The following is a 16,791-nucleotide window of genomic DNA, read 5'->3' on the forward strand; positions in this document are numbered from 1 at the left end:
CAGTAAAGCAGCATCCCTTCCTGTTGATGCTGTGTGTTCACTGGTGTTTACTGTGTCTCTTGGTGAAGTGTTCCCACGACCACCACGCGATGATGTCATACACCACTCCAGCCGACCTGTCTTCAGGGTGGACCAGCAGAGATGTTAAGATGTAGAATTGTTTGTGATGCCTCCCTCATGTAACCTCCACACTCAGTGACATGTTCTTCTGTGTGTGGCCTGCTCTACTCCACCCCTGCACCTAATCTGGTCTTCATATTAAACATTGACGAGTATGTATTGACTGACTCATCAACTTGAGTTTATTAGGAGAGCTATTGATTATTGATGGATGACAGAATGTATTCAAAGCAATAGGCTGCCATAAGATCCAGGATCGTTTGTGATAACTAATGACGACATTAACAGCTACATATCTGTGTCCTGTATCTAGTTCTAGCATACAATATGTTTCAATATTTCTAGCTGAATACATATCTTCTTTTCATTGTGAGTGATAAGTGTGCAGTCATACAGTACGTGTGTGTTGAAGTGAGACCTGGAGGTGAGTGAGAGGACAGTGAAGCATGCGCTGTATGACATTGTTCATTTATTAACGAGTAGCTATACTTTATCAATAAAGTTTGTATAATTATGACAATGCCATTTGTTTATCGTATTTTAATATACAGTCAACATTACGGAGCAGCACATTTTTACAATAAAATAATTACAAAATGAATATTCTGACAAAGTCAAATTTAATTCTTTAGTACATATGTTGTTTAAGTGTCACAATAAACATGTTTAATGTTGATGAAGGGGATGATTTATTTCTTTTTCTCAGTTTGTCTTCTCAACATTAATAAATGGACGATGATGGATCTTCAGTGGTTTTGGGATGAAATCAGATTTGATCCAGAAATGTTTCTGCTCATTTTCATCTCAGATATGAAAACAATCAATTCAATATATAAATGTTTAACCTGTTCTGAAAGTTGTTGGTCCATTTTTTTTTTCAATCTGTAAAATAGGATTTGACATTCTCCAACACACCCGACAGGCATTTTTAAATTTGTGTCATAATGATGAATCTAGTTTGATCATATTCACGGGTGAACAGTCAGATAATCATGTCGCTCTTTCACAACTTGACCATGGAAGTTCTTTGGGAACAGTAACATGACAATAATAATCCCAACTCTAGAGGAGCTCCATTGACTAGATTTTGTAAACTCTCTCCACCAGCTCTCAGATTATTTCCATATCTTAAATAAGTCTGCATGAACAAACTCCACCACTGTTGAGATGTGGCTGACAGCCTGAGAGGAAGTTCTTTCAGAGCGTTTCAACACGTCTCAACCAGCTTTTGTTTCGGTAACGATCCGAGACACTTCCACTGGACACCGTTCCATCACACACACGAAGGGTGCTGTCGGTCGAATGACACTGTCAAATATTAAGGGAGGACAATAAATCACCTTACATAATGAGAAATGTCTTATATGACGACACAGAAGACACATATTGATGCATTATTAACATGGTCTGTTCAAAAAGATGACATGTCATAATGCAGCAGCAGCAGCTGTCTGACAGCGTGTGTCAGTGGTGGGCCGTCAGGGCCTGCACTCACACACGCTGAATGCATTTCATGTTGTCATATTGTAATTGATTTGCTAAGTAATAACTGAGACAATTAGCTGTTTGCTGTGTGTTTGCAGGCTAAACATCACCACTTTCAAATGATTGCATTTATCCATCAGTGTTTTTTTATTTTCAACTGTTTCCATTATCTTGTGGTTTCATGCCGATACACACTTTACTGTATTCATACTATCAAACCAAAGATGTGACAACCAATCAGATTCATCAACCACTGTGGGAAGCAGCAGGCTTCACATTGTGTGTGGACTCCATTTAAGAAGCTGAGAATCCTGTCTTTGAATCAAACTTTGAACACTGAAGAAAGTACCGTAGAGATAAACTGTGAATTATAATTTCCAAGGCGTTTCCTGGAGACAATTATTTATTTTGGTTGTAATTATTCTTAAAAAGAAGAGAAAACCTGAAGGTTGGTACACTTCTAATTAAATCATTCCAATTAATTGCTGGTGTATTCAGATGAACATGCAAGAATGTGGCCCACGTCTGTAGACCAGCTGCTCTCCCTTTAGTATCAAATGCAACCGCACTTTATAAGAAACGTCCTTGGAAACAATTAGGAAATTGCAGAGCCATACAATGAAGCTTACAAAAACTCATAATGTAAACCTGAGAATGTAATTTCACAATAGCACTATCATCTTCCACATGTTGTGCAAAAACGTAATGAAAATGCAATAATCCAATTCATTTTCAGACACTATGGGTGTTCTACGGCCATATTCAAATTCAAATAAAATAGCGGTTTGACATTCAATTTTCAAAGTCGTCCCACGATGTACAATTTAGACTACGATATAATAAATGTATCTTGATTCATACCAGCAATATTTTAGTCCAAATGAGAATAAAAATGCAATTTTCTAACAATTTGAAAATGAAAACGACATTTGTCATTTGATTTGCAAAGACATCATGTGCTTCATGATTATTATTATCACATTCACATGTAATAAGAAAAGCAGCAGCCAGTCTATTGCATCTGCCCACATGTCACCACGCTCTCGTGTCAAAAGGGAAATGTCAGTCCTCTGATTGATAGTCAGGGCGTCACTTCCTCTTTCACCTACCGACCCACCACCCAGTGACTGCTGAAGTCAGGTTACAGGTAGCCGGCGTAGTCCCGCCTCCAGAGAATGATTGACGTCCTAACTGAAGACGCGCCTTAACAAGAGGATTGACAGATTGCATTTCCATTTTGGCTTGCATAAAAACAAATTTAAAATCGGAATATATTGTTTATATTGCATTTTAATTTTCAAAATGTATAGTGGGATCCGACTTAAATGACAAAAAGCTTTTTCATTTGGTCATAGAACGTATAGAAAATGCATATTGGATTATTGCATTTTAATCTTTACTCATATAACACATATGTATGTGGAAAATTCTCATGCTATTGTGGTATTACATAATCAGAAGTCTGCTCTGGGCTTCCACTGTGAAAAGGCCCTCAGACAACAGAAGAAACCTGACGAGCTGTCCTGCTAACACACTGGATGCTGCCAACTCAAGCTGGAGAGCAGCAGAGAGGATGAAGCTGACACTCTTCAGTTCTTTAGACATCGGTTCATCAATAGAGATGCACGGATAGACAAGTGCAAAGCATTTCTGGACACATCATGGAGGTGATGTGATTGGAGAGAGATGAGGATAAACCTCTGATGATGATGATCATGATGAGTTTGCTCATTATCTGCGAAAGCCTACTTGACCACTTGTACCCTGAATATGTGCAGAAGAGAACAGATACATATGACATCTATCTGGGTTGTCCATGCTAATATTAAAAGCGTACTCATTCATATTTTACACTCACAAAAGACGAAGGCAATAAATAATACTACTCAGGTACGATGAGTGCTTTGTCAATAGTTTTTCTATGAACCAGTTTGACACATTGTGATATCTTCAAAGAACTACAGATACCTGAGGGAGCCACAGAACACCATCAAATGATTTAGAACAGCGGAAAACCAAATCACAATGTGGAACATCGATCTTCAAGACAGACGTGTGTCTGTCTGTCCTTCCAGTGTTGGTGCATCTACGATAACAAAAGGCACAAATCACAAATATGCATATGGCTGATCTTTGTTAAGCAGCTCAATCAGATGACAAATACCGACAACCATTGTCTCTTGTGTAGCACAGTTGGATTCGTCCGAAGATGGGACCTTCTGACATGAGTTACTCTGTACCCTCTTATTGGGTGAGATGTGAAGTCCAGCACATCTCCTTCTACACAGCACCACGTTCTATCAAAGACCCGCTTCACCACCGGCCTGGTTGCTTTCTCTGAACTCTGGTGTTTCCTCCTTCAATGTGAATCACTGGCCAACTAAAGCCTTGAACACGTCCGAGGTGTGCAGTCCATGCTGGGTTTTGGCTTTAAGATACATTCTTATTTTTTCATGTCTATCTTTATAAAGTACGCATTTGCCATATGTGCTGTACTGTTTATTGATTATCTCTTCTCCTCTGCATACTGGCTGTGATTCCCTCCAAACACAAATACTTACTGATGTAACATACCCACAGCCCACTTTTGTAAGGAATTTGAGTGTAGAACTGTGTGTTGAGAAGTTATAATAAGTGTTTAATGATTCATAATTAAGAATTCATAATTAGTCATAATCATAAGTGTTTTGGAAATGCAAAATTAAGATAAGCATAAAAGTGTTTTAGGATTAGTAGCTAGAGGTAGAATTTGAGACATGAAGCTTTTGCCAAAAGTTGCAAAGTCTTATCTATTATATAGAATGTATTAAGAACGAAGGGACAGAGAGACTTTTAGACAGGCGATTACAGAGGGCACCTGGGACCTGGGAGGTAGCCAATAGGAATTGTGATGGACAAAAGGGGAGGGGTTTCGAACTGTATGAGGGAGGGACGTAATCAAGACTTTTTCTCTTTTTTTAGCATTAAGTTTCCAGGGGACGGTTGTGTCTCCTGAGGAGCTGGGAAGAGTTTTTTGCACTGGGCTAAATAGGTTCATATTCCATAGAAGTCGTGTACTTCACTGTATAATTGTATTTGCTTCAGTAGGATTAAATTCCTTTTAATTGTAAACCAGTTTCGGTAACGTTATTGCGATGTGGCGCTGCTGAAGACTGCAGCGCCGCGTGGTACAGGCTCGCTCTCAGGTGGGGGCAGTTCTGGCCCTCACACTTTCTGTGCAGTCATTCAAGTTCAGCTGAAGATAATTAGAGGTTTCACCAGACTTAGACAAATCCATGTATGGAACTTAACCCTCCACTACATCCCAGAGAACTCAAAGAGGGAGTTTAGCTTTAATCCAAACTTTTGATCTGACTAACAGACAGCTGAAGCCTCAGATTAGCTTGGACTGCATTTGTACACAGAACAAGGACTGTGGACCCCTAACCCTACAGAAGTATTATTTCATAGCCAATAAGAATGCTCACAGCTCCTCTCTTCTCTGATTGTGTGTACATGAGGCAGCTGAGGATTGGCTGTAGGGTTCGGTGGCTTCCAGCTGTGTGAACACCCCTCCGCTCATTCCTCCTGTTCCTAACGTGAGCCTCCGAGTGCAAAACTGGTTTTGTTTGCCTCGCTCAGAGGCCATCCATAATCATACTTCATGAGCAACGGAAGTCAAACGGCCACTGGCGTAACCGTGGGTTGAAACTGTGCGGCTCACGTCACAAAGGTGTCTAAGAACTGCAGCGTCCTTCAGGTATCATCAGAAGCTTGTGTTTGGTTTGTCCATTAGTCCTTTCTGGTACTGAAGAGACTTGGACTCCATGAAGAGGACATGGAGGGCTCACTCTAAGCTAAGGAAGACACTACCATCCTTACTTTCAGGTGCTTATACACTGATGAAAACATAATTATGAATATCATATTCCATTCCTGCTAATAGATCCTTGAAATGCTGCACACTGGCCCTTTAAGATAGACTTGAACAATTCAAGCTATATTCACTGCTAATGTTCAACAGGGAGGTATACAGTAGTAGATGTGACATGTTCAAATGACTTGCAATTCCAGGAGCCATACGGCGCCATCTCACCTGGGTCCTCTTTCAAACTTGTTTTAATGGAACCTCAAACACGCTTCGATTGTCTTCTTATTGTATTTTTCTACCAACACACCGATACTGTTTTTATTCAAGATACTGAGCGAACGACAACCGTGTCCGTCTAGAATGAACCAAAAGACAAATATTCTGGTAGAAAGTTAATTGTTATAGCAAGAGAACAGATCACGACTTCTCTTAATTGTGTCTTTATGTTGCAGACAATGACGTTATTCTTTCAATTTTGTCTGAACTTATGTAAGAACTGTCTTTGGTATTGTGAAGGCTTCCTACATCACGCTACTCAAGATAACTCAGACCTTGTTGAGCAGTTCTTCTGTCTGAGGATTATCTTCAGTAACCAAGTCATGATCTCTGAAGAGTCATTGCTGTTCACATTTTCAACGCCTTTTTTTGGCGCTTTGAGCACCACAGGCCGCCGTGGCGCACAGGAGCCGGGGATCAAACCGCCGATCCTGTGATTGAAGGACGGCCTGCTCTACCACTGAGCCACAGTCACTTCCTGTTTGGCCGTTGACTAGGATGAGGTTTGTTGTGATAAGGAGACGAGTTGCAGAGTTTTTTCGTTGATAAACAGAGTTCGTGAAAAAGCGAATGCCTTCAGTAGAACTGCTGATGAACTCGTCGTTAAAAGCCTTTCACTGTCATCACAGGGTAATGTTACGGACTTTAACTTTTCATGATAATGCAGAGAAATTCTCCGACTGGATTACTTTACTGACCAACATATGGATTGTTCCTTTATTTGCTTTACTGAAAGGAATAATCGGATAATAAGTGACGTTAATAAATGATGATTAATTGCAGGATTGAAGGTGATTTGGGTGAACATGTAATGTTAACGTGACTCCTCTGATGTTTGTCTTGAGATATTATGAAATGGGATTACAAGCGCTTCTCTTTGTAATGAACATGTTATATCTTTAATTTACACTTGATTGGCATGGAGGTGCTTCAATGTTAGTGTAATATTAATAACTTTCTTTTCACGTTAACGTTACTAGACGTTACTCTTGAGCTCCGTTAGCGTAGCTAACATTAAAGCAATTATCTGTTTAGCGAACAGATCAATCCGGTTGAGAGCTAGCAACCAGCAACAACTTTGACTTCAAACTGCTGGTGTGTTACTCGCTAGCTGACTTTAAAGTTCACCAACTGTTTTGTAGTTTTAGTTGACTCAAAAATGAAATGTGCTGGCGTCTGGGCCGTGCTGCCAGCCTCCTGGTCTGTTTGTCCTTCTGGTAAAGTCAGTTAGTGCTGCGCAGCAGACAGTCAGCTGGTAAGCTGGTAACCCTAGCTTACAGCAGGTAAGTTGACGGTTATTCTAATAGTTATAGACCACGTAATGTCACATCTACTGTTTTACACCTGTGCAACACACCTACCTTGTGTAACTGGAACCATATGATGAGCACTCAACCAGTCATATCACTGCTGTTCATGGTTTTAACTCTACTCATTTTGCCTTTATTTCAAAATAAGAGCACATTGTTGCTTAATAAAAATCAATCCTCAAACTTCTTCCAAATGAATTAGTTTGATGAGAATAAACAGCCTTAATTCAGCCTGATGACAGCAGTTACAGTGTGAACTGGTTGAGCCACATTTAAAGAAGCCAACCCAGAGTTCAGTGAAGCCACTGGACAGACTCAGGCTTCAATCTCTGGAGCTGCTGCCGGGTGTTTTCCATCAATCCTTACAACTTCTTTCTGCTGTGACATGTAGAGTATCGCTAATGTTCCACAGTAACACGTATCAGTCAACTTATCTAGTACTGCTACTGCACATCACAGCACGGGACATTATGGAGCTCAGTAAATACAAAGCGTAGGGAGTGTGGTAGTCAGAGTCCTATCAGAGGGCTCCATTGATTGACTTCAGCCTGTCAGTGGTGAACAACGTGTGTGACTTTGCACTGTAGTTATGAGGTATTTTGGCTTCGGTGATTTACACCAACCATTTGGTTACATACAGGGTAGCACTGTTTCATTACAAAGTACAACACCACTACTTTAAAGCTAAATGTTTTGGGCTTTTTAGCCTTTTGGTACAAAAATAATACATCTTGAGCTGAGCATAATAAGAGGGCGAAACAGCTTTCAATGCTAACAGTTTAGATCAACATACAGTGAAGAGCGCAGCACAAGCACAGAGACGACATAATGCGGGTTGTCTTACTCTGTTGTTGAGAAGATGTAAAGAGAACTGTCATGTTGTTTGTGTTCAGTGTGACCAGAGGTATGCACTTCTCTTTCTGTGGTTCCCCTCCTGGATAACTTTCTATACATCTGTTTGTATCTTCCATCAATGAATGTGTAGACACTCCGACTGTAAAAGACTTCCAGATTGCATATAGAGGAGCTGGATTTCTGAAACACATCCCTGGATTTCTACAGTGCATACGAATGTCTTCAGGACAGACTAGTTGGTCAGAATCAGAATCTTTACCTTCAGAGCTCCACCTCCCTTGTGTTTGACTTCAGATTATGGAGTAAAGCATTGGAAAAACCATCAACACCAGCTTTTCCATTGATTTGCTTTGTGGATCAATTAGATAGCATATTTGGCAACATGTGTCTGTGTGTGCACATTCATAGAATCCAGATTGGAATTTGAACATGGTCATGGTTCTCAGTTAGCAGGCCCTGGGTCTGCCAACGGCATGGTGTGCAACACCTCATCCAGAAGCTGCAGAGCGCGGTGCAGGTGGACCTCCACCCAGCAGGGCGTGTGTTTGATGCTCTGCCGAGGGTAGTCGGGCCCCCAGCCCTTCACGAAGCTGAGCCGCAGGATACACAGGCGCCTCAGGTCATCCACACCAATCCCCGCTGCTGCAGACAGACCTGTCGGTGAACAAGAGTGACATCACTGAGGATATCTGATTGGTGCTCGCTATAAGGGCGCTGCTGCACCACACTGCCATCCAGTCATCCCGTTAAATCACACTGTGGTTGACTCAACTGATCATTTCTACACTGATAATACAATTCACCTGCCACGTGTTCCTTAGAGGTGGAACACCGACTACGTACATGATTGTTCTCGTTGCTGTTCATTGGAGGCCTATCTCTTTAATGCTAATACCTTTCTTGTGTATGTATGAAGAAGAGGCTACGCTGTGCCTCTGGCATACAGCCTCAACAACCTCCAGCAGCAAGGCAGAGCAGCCAACCCCTGCTGCTGCTGGTGAAGCTGCACGGTGATCCAACACTGTGATCAGAGCTTCGCACTATCACGTCTTTTAGTGAATGAATCAACCTGGACATGGCCACTATAGCAGCAGCACATTTACATGTCAGCCATGAGCCCCTTTTTCCACAAACACCCACGAACATCTGGCTCTTGCCTTCAGAGGGAACGGTTATAATCCACATTCATTTCCGGGACAAATGACTCTGCAGTCGTCGCAGGTGTTTGTCGGCTCCGGTCCTGTTGTGGGAACATGACACCCTGGTGGACGTGCTAATTGTCGGCACTTTTACGCGACTCTGTGTGATACTCGTTGAAGTGAATACATCACAAATCAAATGAACAGGGATTTGAACAATTCATATTTAACGTACAAAACATACAACTAATATACTCTCCAGTCAGGACTGCATGATTCTCCTGGCAGAGATAAAAATAAATAACCACCATCAAACTCCTTCTAACCCTAACCCTGTAGAAGAGCTACTCGTCTACTGGCAGTGAGAGTCTGCATTCATTTTGGTGGACGTAGAAATCCCAAAACATACAATGCAGACTAAAAATAAAGGGAAATGATGCAATGTATCCAACAAAAGCTGCTCATATTGAGCTGCAGAGTGTGAATACCGACATCTTATCATGACATAGGATTCTATTATTATATCATTTTTGACTGATGAAGTTGCAATTTCTTGTCAGTAAGCAGTCTCTCTTCATGGATCAGTTTATTGTGTAGTCTGCTCCCGCTGTCGCTCCCCTGTTGCATTTCCGCCATGTGTTGTTAAATGTCACATTATGGTGAAAGTGTTCACACTTACTAACTGCAGGTGCAATGCCTCCGACGCTGCCTGGACCGGGAATGTTTCCAGCCACGGCGGCTGCCTGTGCAGCAGCTGCAGCCTGAGCCGTCGCTGCCTGCTGCTGCATCTGTCTGTGGCACTGCCGCAGGTCAAACACCTGACCAACACACAACATTCGTTCAGTCTGGAGGAACGTTTCAAACTCTTCCACATGCAGCTAAACAGGGCTCGTTTCAAATGGATGTACAACTTCTTTATTTGAGTCATGCTACGTAGAAGCTCAATGCTACTCACTGCTGTTCTCAAATCAACAACATAGTTGAACAGTTTAAAAATAGAGGATGTGATTTCTGTGTGAGCTGGATTCAGACCTTGATGTAGGCTCCAGGGTAGATCTTGTGCACAGCGTCACCTGGTGCTCGACCTGCCTCCCTGTCGAGGTAGTAGCTCTGAACAAACACGGCGTGGTCGCTCATACAGCGCATCCACACATCGCCCTCCCCACGACACTCCAGCTGCACGCCTTTACCTATGTGCAACCTGAAACACACGGGAAGAAGAGGATGTGGAACCGCCCTGTATTGCTTTGAAAAGAAATGAAACATTAGAACACTGCAGTAGAAGATGACTGCTGTTCTCTCGTTCCATTACTGTGGGACCACAACAGAGAAGACCTTTCTCCAGATGTGCTGCTCAGATGGGCTAAGAGGAGGAGGCTGTTCTTCTTTGTACCCTGTTGTTGCTCACTGCAGTCAAATGAATGTAATGTAAAGTACTTTTGCACAACTTATTTTTACATTTGTGGTGACTTTAGCTCAAAATGATTTTTCTCTTCTACGATATACTTTACGAAAGAAAAGTAAGCATTGAGAAGTGAGCCATTAATGCAGTTGAAGCTCTCTTTTTTCATTGCTCACACAACTGCTTTCATGGAAACAACTTTACTTTATTACACGAGTGCCTTTGCGGAGAGACGGCCCAAAGCTACGCACCTTTCTCTACTTGTTGAGTGGACAGACGGGGCGCAGTGGGAGGAGAGAGATGACGGAGGCAGGAGGATGCAGCCAGGAGGAGTGTGGCAAATATGGCCGTTAATATTACAGAATTCAGGCCATACACAACTACTCATATGTTTTTAATAGCCATATATTAGCCGACATTTAAACAGCAATACAACTAAAACACAAATGCTATGATGCAAGTTCCAACAGCAGCAGCAGGAGAATGAAACCGTCACGAGACATTCAAATGTGAAATCAACATTGAATGCTGCGCAGCTTCGTGTTTTGCATCTCAAGATCAGGCTACACTAATATTATTAGTATTTTACTATTTGGAGAATCAGAATCCAGTGGTGGCTGGATGAATTGTTCCAGACTTGTGCCATCCAAACGTTTCCAATAACCAGAGCGCTGTGACGTCCAAAAGTCACAATGTATTGAAAAAGAAAGACGGTCTGTGTGAGCGAGTAGCAAGAGATCTCCGCTCACATGCGCTGCACTGGACACAGCAACTATGCTGACAATCTGTCCCAGCTTTGCCCAGTGGCAAGACACTTCCCTATGTGTGGGAATTCAACCCACCGTACCCACACAGTGCTGTCCGCACTGCACCTCACCAAGCATCCGATTATTTGACGACTTATATTTCCCAACGGACATTTTGGCTGGACAACTGCAAGTGATACCGGCAAAGAGCCAACATATGCCAACGTACACCCCACATGATGTGTGTGGGATGTCAGAGCAGCTCCAAACACGTCATGCTACCTACTTGGATTGCCAAAAGTCTGTCGTACTAACACATTGAGAATGAAAACTCAATCCTCAAAGCTTTTGCAGTGATACTGTATTACATTGCATTAAAGTGTTGTGTTTAATCGTCCCCTGTATTTACAGGCGAGACACACAGCATTCCAGCAGCAGAGAGGAGTATTGTCTGTATTCATTATCATGCCATCTCACACACAACGACATCTTGGGGACAGAGAGAAGGCTAACAGCGAGTGAGTCAGTAAACGAATGAAACAGAGCAGGGGTATTCAATTCAAATTCAAAAAGGTCCAGATTGACAAAATCTCCTCGTGCAAAGGTCATTACAATAATATCTAACTTGCAGTATACATCTCACTCGAGTCAGGAAACTTGTCAGAATAGTCTTATTTGATTGGCTGAGCTGCATCACGTGATGTGATTCACTACGCATTGGTCGGTGTGTTTCCTGCGCCGCTGAACGAGAGCCGTAAAGGCTGAAAAAGCTGCGCCGGTTAAAATAGAAGCGCTCCGTCAAAATGTAATAATTCTGAATTATCTATCGGTTTTAGGTCCTGGGTCCGGATCCGGACCGCGGTCCGCCTATTAGTGAGCCCTGAACTAGAGGATGAAAGTTTTCTCAGGTGTTTCATATAGAAAGACATGCTACTAAGAATCTATTAAGAGACGCACCTGGCTCTTTCACTTGCATCCGTGCGGTGGACGTTACTCAGCTGTCCGAGGCAGAAGCGATCGCCTCCTGACGGGTCAACATAACCGTCCACGGTGACTATGGGGCAGCTGGAGGGCACCTTGAACATCTCACCCACCTGAACGTCCATTTCAAAGTAGGAGATAGAGCACCAAAACTCTGGTCCTGCAATGAAAACAGAGTGAGTGTGTGACAAAACTGTGGGTCAAACGTCCGCCCACCTTTTATTCTGCTCCAAACACATGCAGAGCTGCAGAGCAGGGTGAACGTCTCCTCCGTCATCAATACATGCACATTCATCCTAAGCCTGGCAACAGGCGCACAAACTCTACCGTCGCCATTTTTACAGAAATTAAATATTATTTCTGCACCAACTGTCAACGTAGACAACCACAATGTAGACAGGGATGACATATATGATAAACAAGACATGAGCCCTGTGCAGCACCACATTTCTTATAACAGCAGGCAATAGTTCAACGACAGTCTAAAAACCATAGTGACGGCATCGTCATCTCTAACCTGGATGGTTGGACACAGAAGGAGGGAAAGAGGCTGATCCATGATGCTGAGACCCTGGAAGCAGAGGGAGGAGTACATCAGTCTGAAGCAGAACACAAAGTTCTCACCTCTCACTGGTCCACGCTGAACCGGACTGTCAGCCTGTGACTTGATGGGGTGGCTGTGAAATGAAGTGAAGCCTCTACGTGTAGGACTTGAAAAGTCTCTTCATGGTAGTGTGATATATAGCTCATGGTACTCATGGGCTGTGTGGGTAGTGTTACTGTACTCTTCAGCCATTGTACAGTATACATAACATAAGTTATTTGATAACATATAAAGATCAAATAAGAAACATCACAGACGGTGTTCAATATAAAAAGCACCTAAAGGAGCAGTGGGAGTCAGTGGATGTGCAGGATTAAAGTGAACATGATGTGGAATTCTTGTTTTGAAGCATATCTTACAATGGTGGTTTGGATGATGACCACGCCCGTTCTGCTGGGGTCCTATGGGAGTGTAGGAGGCTGTGCTGCTGCCTGTCCAAACCGCTGAATTACAGGAAGTACAGAAGGATCAGTGTGACCATGAAAGATGATTGGATTTTGATGTTAAAATATGAAAAATAATTGTAATTTTGTGTTTGCATATGTTGTAACAGGTGCACAACATTACCGAGAATTTGATCTAAAATGTTTAAAAATGCATTTCCATTTCATCTGGACTATAAATGTGTTCATGTCTCTCATACAGCTCGACACATTTACACGATTCAGTTCCTGAAGTTTGAAGATGCATTTCCCCAGTGTAAGAGAAAGAAATACATTTACTTGCTGCAGCTCTGCAATAAACGGCTGCTTTCATGAAGATTCATCATGATGTTATGATCACTTCTATTTGACACTGTTTCACTGTGTTGATTTCAGTCTGATTCAAAATGTTTATACTTTTATGTGTTATCTATCATTTCCATGACAAATGATTTTGTTGTCATCTGAAGTTATCATTCTCTAAGATGTGTAGGGATGAGGAAGGGTTGGAAGGGTGAACGTGAGGCCATTGTTGAAGTGATATCTGATTGACAACGGGAGGATGTTTGGGCTGATCATAATAGATAACATGAAACTTATATATTCCTAATAATTCTGAGTTGTATATATGATAAATACTGAGTTCATTGTTAGGATCATATAAGTGTGTTCTTCTCCCAACTTTGACGTTTATTTATATTGTTTATGATCTTTCTACATGGGGAGTTTGCTATGTGTATTCTGTACATTCTTTTTGTTTCTTTGTTTTAGTTTTATACGTATTTGTTACATCAAAATTAATAGATAAATAAATAAATAACATGATTCTACATTATTAGACAATTGATTATGTTTCCCCTGGAAAGCAAAACTAAATATTGGTGTTAAAGAATATCCATGTATATATGCCTGTATTTGTGTATGTGAGAACTCACTGTGGAAGGCAGCCTGGCTCTGAGAGTGCTTATTGTTGCTGTAACCGTTCTGCCCATGCGGGTGAGAGGGGGGTAGGGAGGGTTGTTGTGGGTGGGGGGGCTGTGAGGGTTGCTGGGCAGCCTGTTGCTGAGGAGGGGCCTGGGTTGGGGTCTGGGGTCGTGGTGCCGAGGTCATGACTTGAGCCTGTGGGGAAGCGGTTTGGAGACGGCCGTCACCGTGTCCGCCCTGTAGCGGTAGCATGGAGCCGGAGCCTGGAGGGAGCAGAGGAACGAGTCAGACCTATGTCCTGTATATCTCTCTCTCTCTCACTCTCTTTCAATTCAATTCATTTCAACTAAGCTCTATTGGCATGAATGTTCAGGTTAGATTATTGCAAAACGCAAAATTACATATTATTGAATAATTCATTTTTACACAATAAAACTAAATAGATAATAAGATGACAAGCACACTTTAAACACACACCCTTACAGACGAAATCCATCAGAAACATAGTTTGCAGTTAATAAGGCAGATTGCTTTTTTCTCACCACATCACTACGACTACGTTTCTGAGGACCAGGGAGATGAATAAACTCAGGATATATATAATATATGCAAACAAGATCAAAACCAGTATTATAAAGAAGTAAAGAAGGAATAAAACAGTAAAGAAGTCAAAGTCAAAAATCCACAATAACTGTATTTATATTGCACAGACTTTTAGTGTTGTGTGGTCTATATGTATCTAAACAGAGTATGAACCGTAATAAGCCTGTCTGATAATGAGTTAGTAAACCATTCACACTGAATACAGATATCAGATAATAATCAGATAAAGGGCTGACCTTTAGGTGAGACAGGCAGGTTGGTGTATCTGGTGACAGGGGGGGGTCCATGAGGTTCAGAGGACAGCTGCGGGGGATGCAAGGGCTGGCCATAGAGGTCTGGAGGAGGAAGCTTCATGGCCGCTTGGTGGTCAGACAGAGGCATGCCTGGTGGGAGGTCCATCTGTATACAGTCATGGATGTATTCCTCTTTGATCAGGCTGCCTGGTGCTGCTGCAGGGAGACGGAGCTTCATGTTCAGCACATTTTAAAATGCTCTCACCCACATGCATGCTGTCCATTTTTTTCAGCACAAACTCAGTACAAGGTTCAAACTGTTACTTTTTCTTTACACACAAATATAGCAGAAAAATATCAGCACTTTAAACTGGTTTATTCAGCTGATATAAAAACATGATGTTACTAGAAAGAGAACCTGTGTTCACTGATGAATATCAACTCCAGAACAGTGCAGCGTTGTCAGTGGTGAAACAACATGTCAAACTAAAGATCTGATTGGTTGAACACTATGACAATCAACAATATCGTCCCCATTCACTTAAGCTGCACATGGATGCACTTGAGAGTCTGCAGGCCTCTGTTCTACCTAGAGACACAGAGGTGAGATCTGATTGGATAAAAGCTCTGCTTAAAACAAGCTGCACTGGAAGCAGAGCAACTGAGGAAGATAGTAGCTGTGCAATGAGAACATAAGATAATGGGAAAAATATTTAGAATACATGTAGAATATTTATGAAAAATTATTAAATTATAAAATAGCTATAACTTTGTGATTCTGTCAGGGCCAGCAGAGAAGGCCTTGCTGGCCCTGACGGCCCACCACTGATGAAAAACAAACAGCTAATTTTCTCCGTTATTACTGAGCAAACCAATTACAATAAGTCATGAAATGCATTCTCTCAAATGCTCTGAATGCAACAATCTCTCCATCAAAGATTTACCATTTCTCTCAGCGATAATAAAAAAAACATAACTGCTACAAGAATAGTCATTGCCACGACTTTGGAAGCTTGGTTTGAAAACCAATAAGATCACCAATCACATACAACCACCATGTAAATTCACCCCGATTTGGAACAACCCAGACTTTGTAATGAGGCAACGCACCTTCTCCTTTAAGTCATGGGAAAACAAAGCAATGACTCACTTGGGACAACTGTTTAAAACATCCACGTGTTAATGCTCCACAACAATATCCACAACTCAAAAACACAAGCAGACAAAAGAACTGATACCACACATAATAGCTTGCTCATTAACCAAATAACAAATGTTCTGTATGAGAACCTACACATATCATACACAGAACACACAGAACTCAACACAGAAGGCACTGTAATTGGCAAACACAAAACTTCTGGAACAACATATTCACTATCATCTCACAAGCCCTGGGTCCGTCCTGTGTCACTGCCTCTTCGGAGACATTACACCAGTCACCTACACAAATACAACAAAGTCATACTTACCACCTTTACCATTGCAAAAAAGGACAATATTGCTCAACGGGAAATACAGACGCAAATTAACGTCACAATGGCTCGATTTGTTGACAGAACACCTCTCAATGGAACAAGTCAATGCATTTAACACAAAGCTCAGTTTTGTGAGACCTGGGCGCTCCTTTTGGAGACCTCTGAATCCACCAGAGAATTAAAACCTCTGAATTTGTGTTTTTGCTGTTTTTTATAATGTCTTTTCTTTCCTGGAGTGGTGACACCTTATCTGTAAATGCAAACATTTAAATAAAAAAAATAGAACGGTAGTAAAAACAACAAAGTTGTTGGCCGAGACACATGTGACTATCGCTTAGCTGTTTAAGAAGAATGGGCCGCGCT

General features: G+C 41.8%; 1 protein-coding gene across 5 annotated transcripts in view; it reads right to left on the reverse strand.

Moving 5' to 3' along the window:
* Window positions 1-687: 687 nt before the first annotated feature.
* Window positions 688-16,791, reverse strand: part of smad10a (SMAD family member 10a) — a 39,260-nt gene continuing 23,156 nt past the window's right edge. For 3 of the 5 annotated variants that reach the window (XM_079288218.1, XM_079288215.1, XM_079288214.1), the window contains 9 exons: window positions 16,340-16,393; window positions 14,954-15,166; window positions 14,126-14,377; window positions 13,128-13,211; window positions 12,682-12,735; window positions 12,141-12,324; window positions 10,068-10,236; window positions 9,715-9,853; window positions 688-8,550 (listed from right to left, as the gene is read on the reverse strand). In XM_079288218.1, the coding sequence (XP_079144344.1) occupies window positions 8,339-8,550; window positions 9,715-9,853; window positions 10,068-10,236; window positions 12,141-12,324; window positions 12,682-12,735; window positions 13,128-13,211; window positions 14,126-14,377; window positions 14,954-15,166; window positions 16,340-16,393 (1,361 nt within the window). In that variant the 3' untranslated portion in view covers window positions 688-8,338. The remainder of the gene's footprint in view (window positions 8,551-9,714; window positions 9,854-10,067; window positions 10,237-12,140; window positions 12,325-12,681; window positions 12,736-13,127; window positions 13,212-14,125; window positions 14,378-14,953; window positions 15,167-16,339; window positions 16,394-16,791) is intronic. The other 2 variants (XM_079288217.1, XM_079288216.1) reach the window with 1 other exon arrangement.

The sequence above is a fragment of the Melanostigma gelatinosum genome (assembly GCF_949748355.1).
Source record: "Melanostigma gelatinosum genome assembly, chromosome: 17".
Taxonomy (NCBI): Eukaryota; Metazoa; Chordata; class Actinopteri; order Perciformes; family Zoarcidae; genus Melanostigma; species Melanostigma gelatinosum.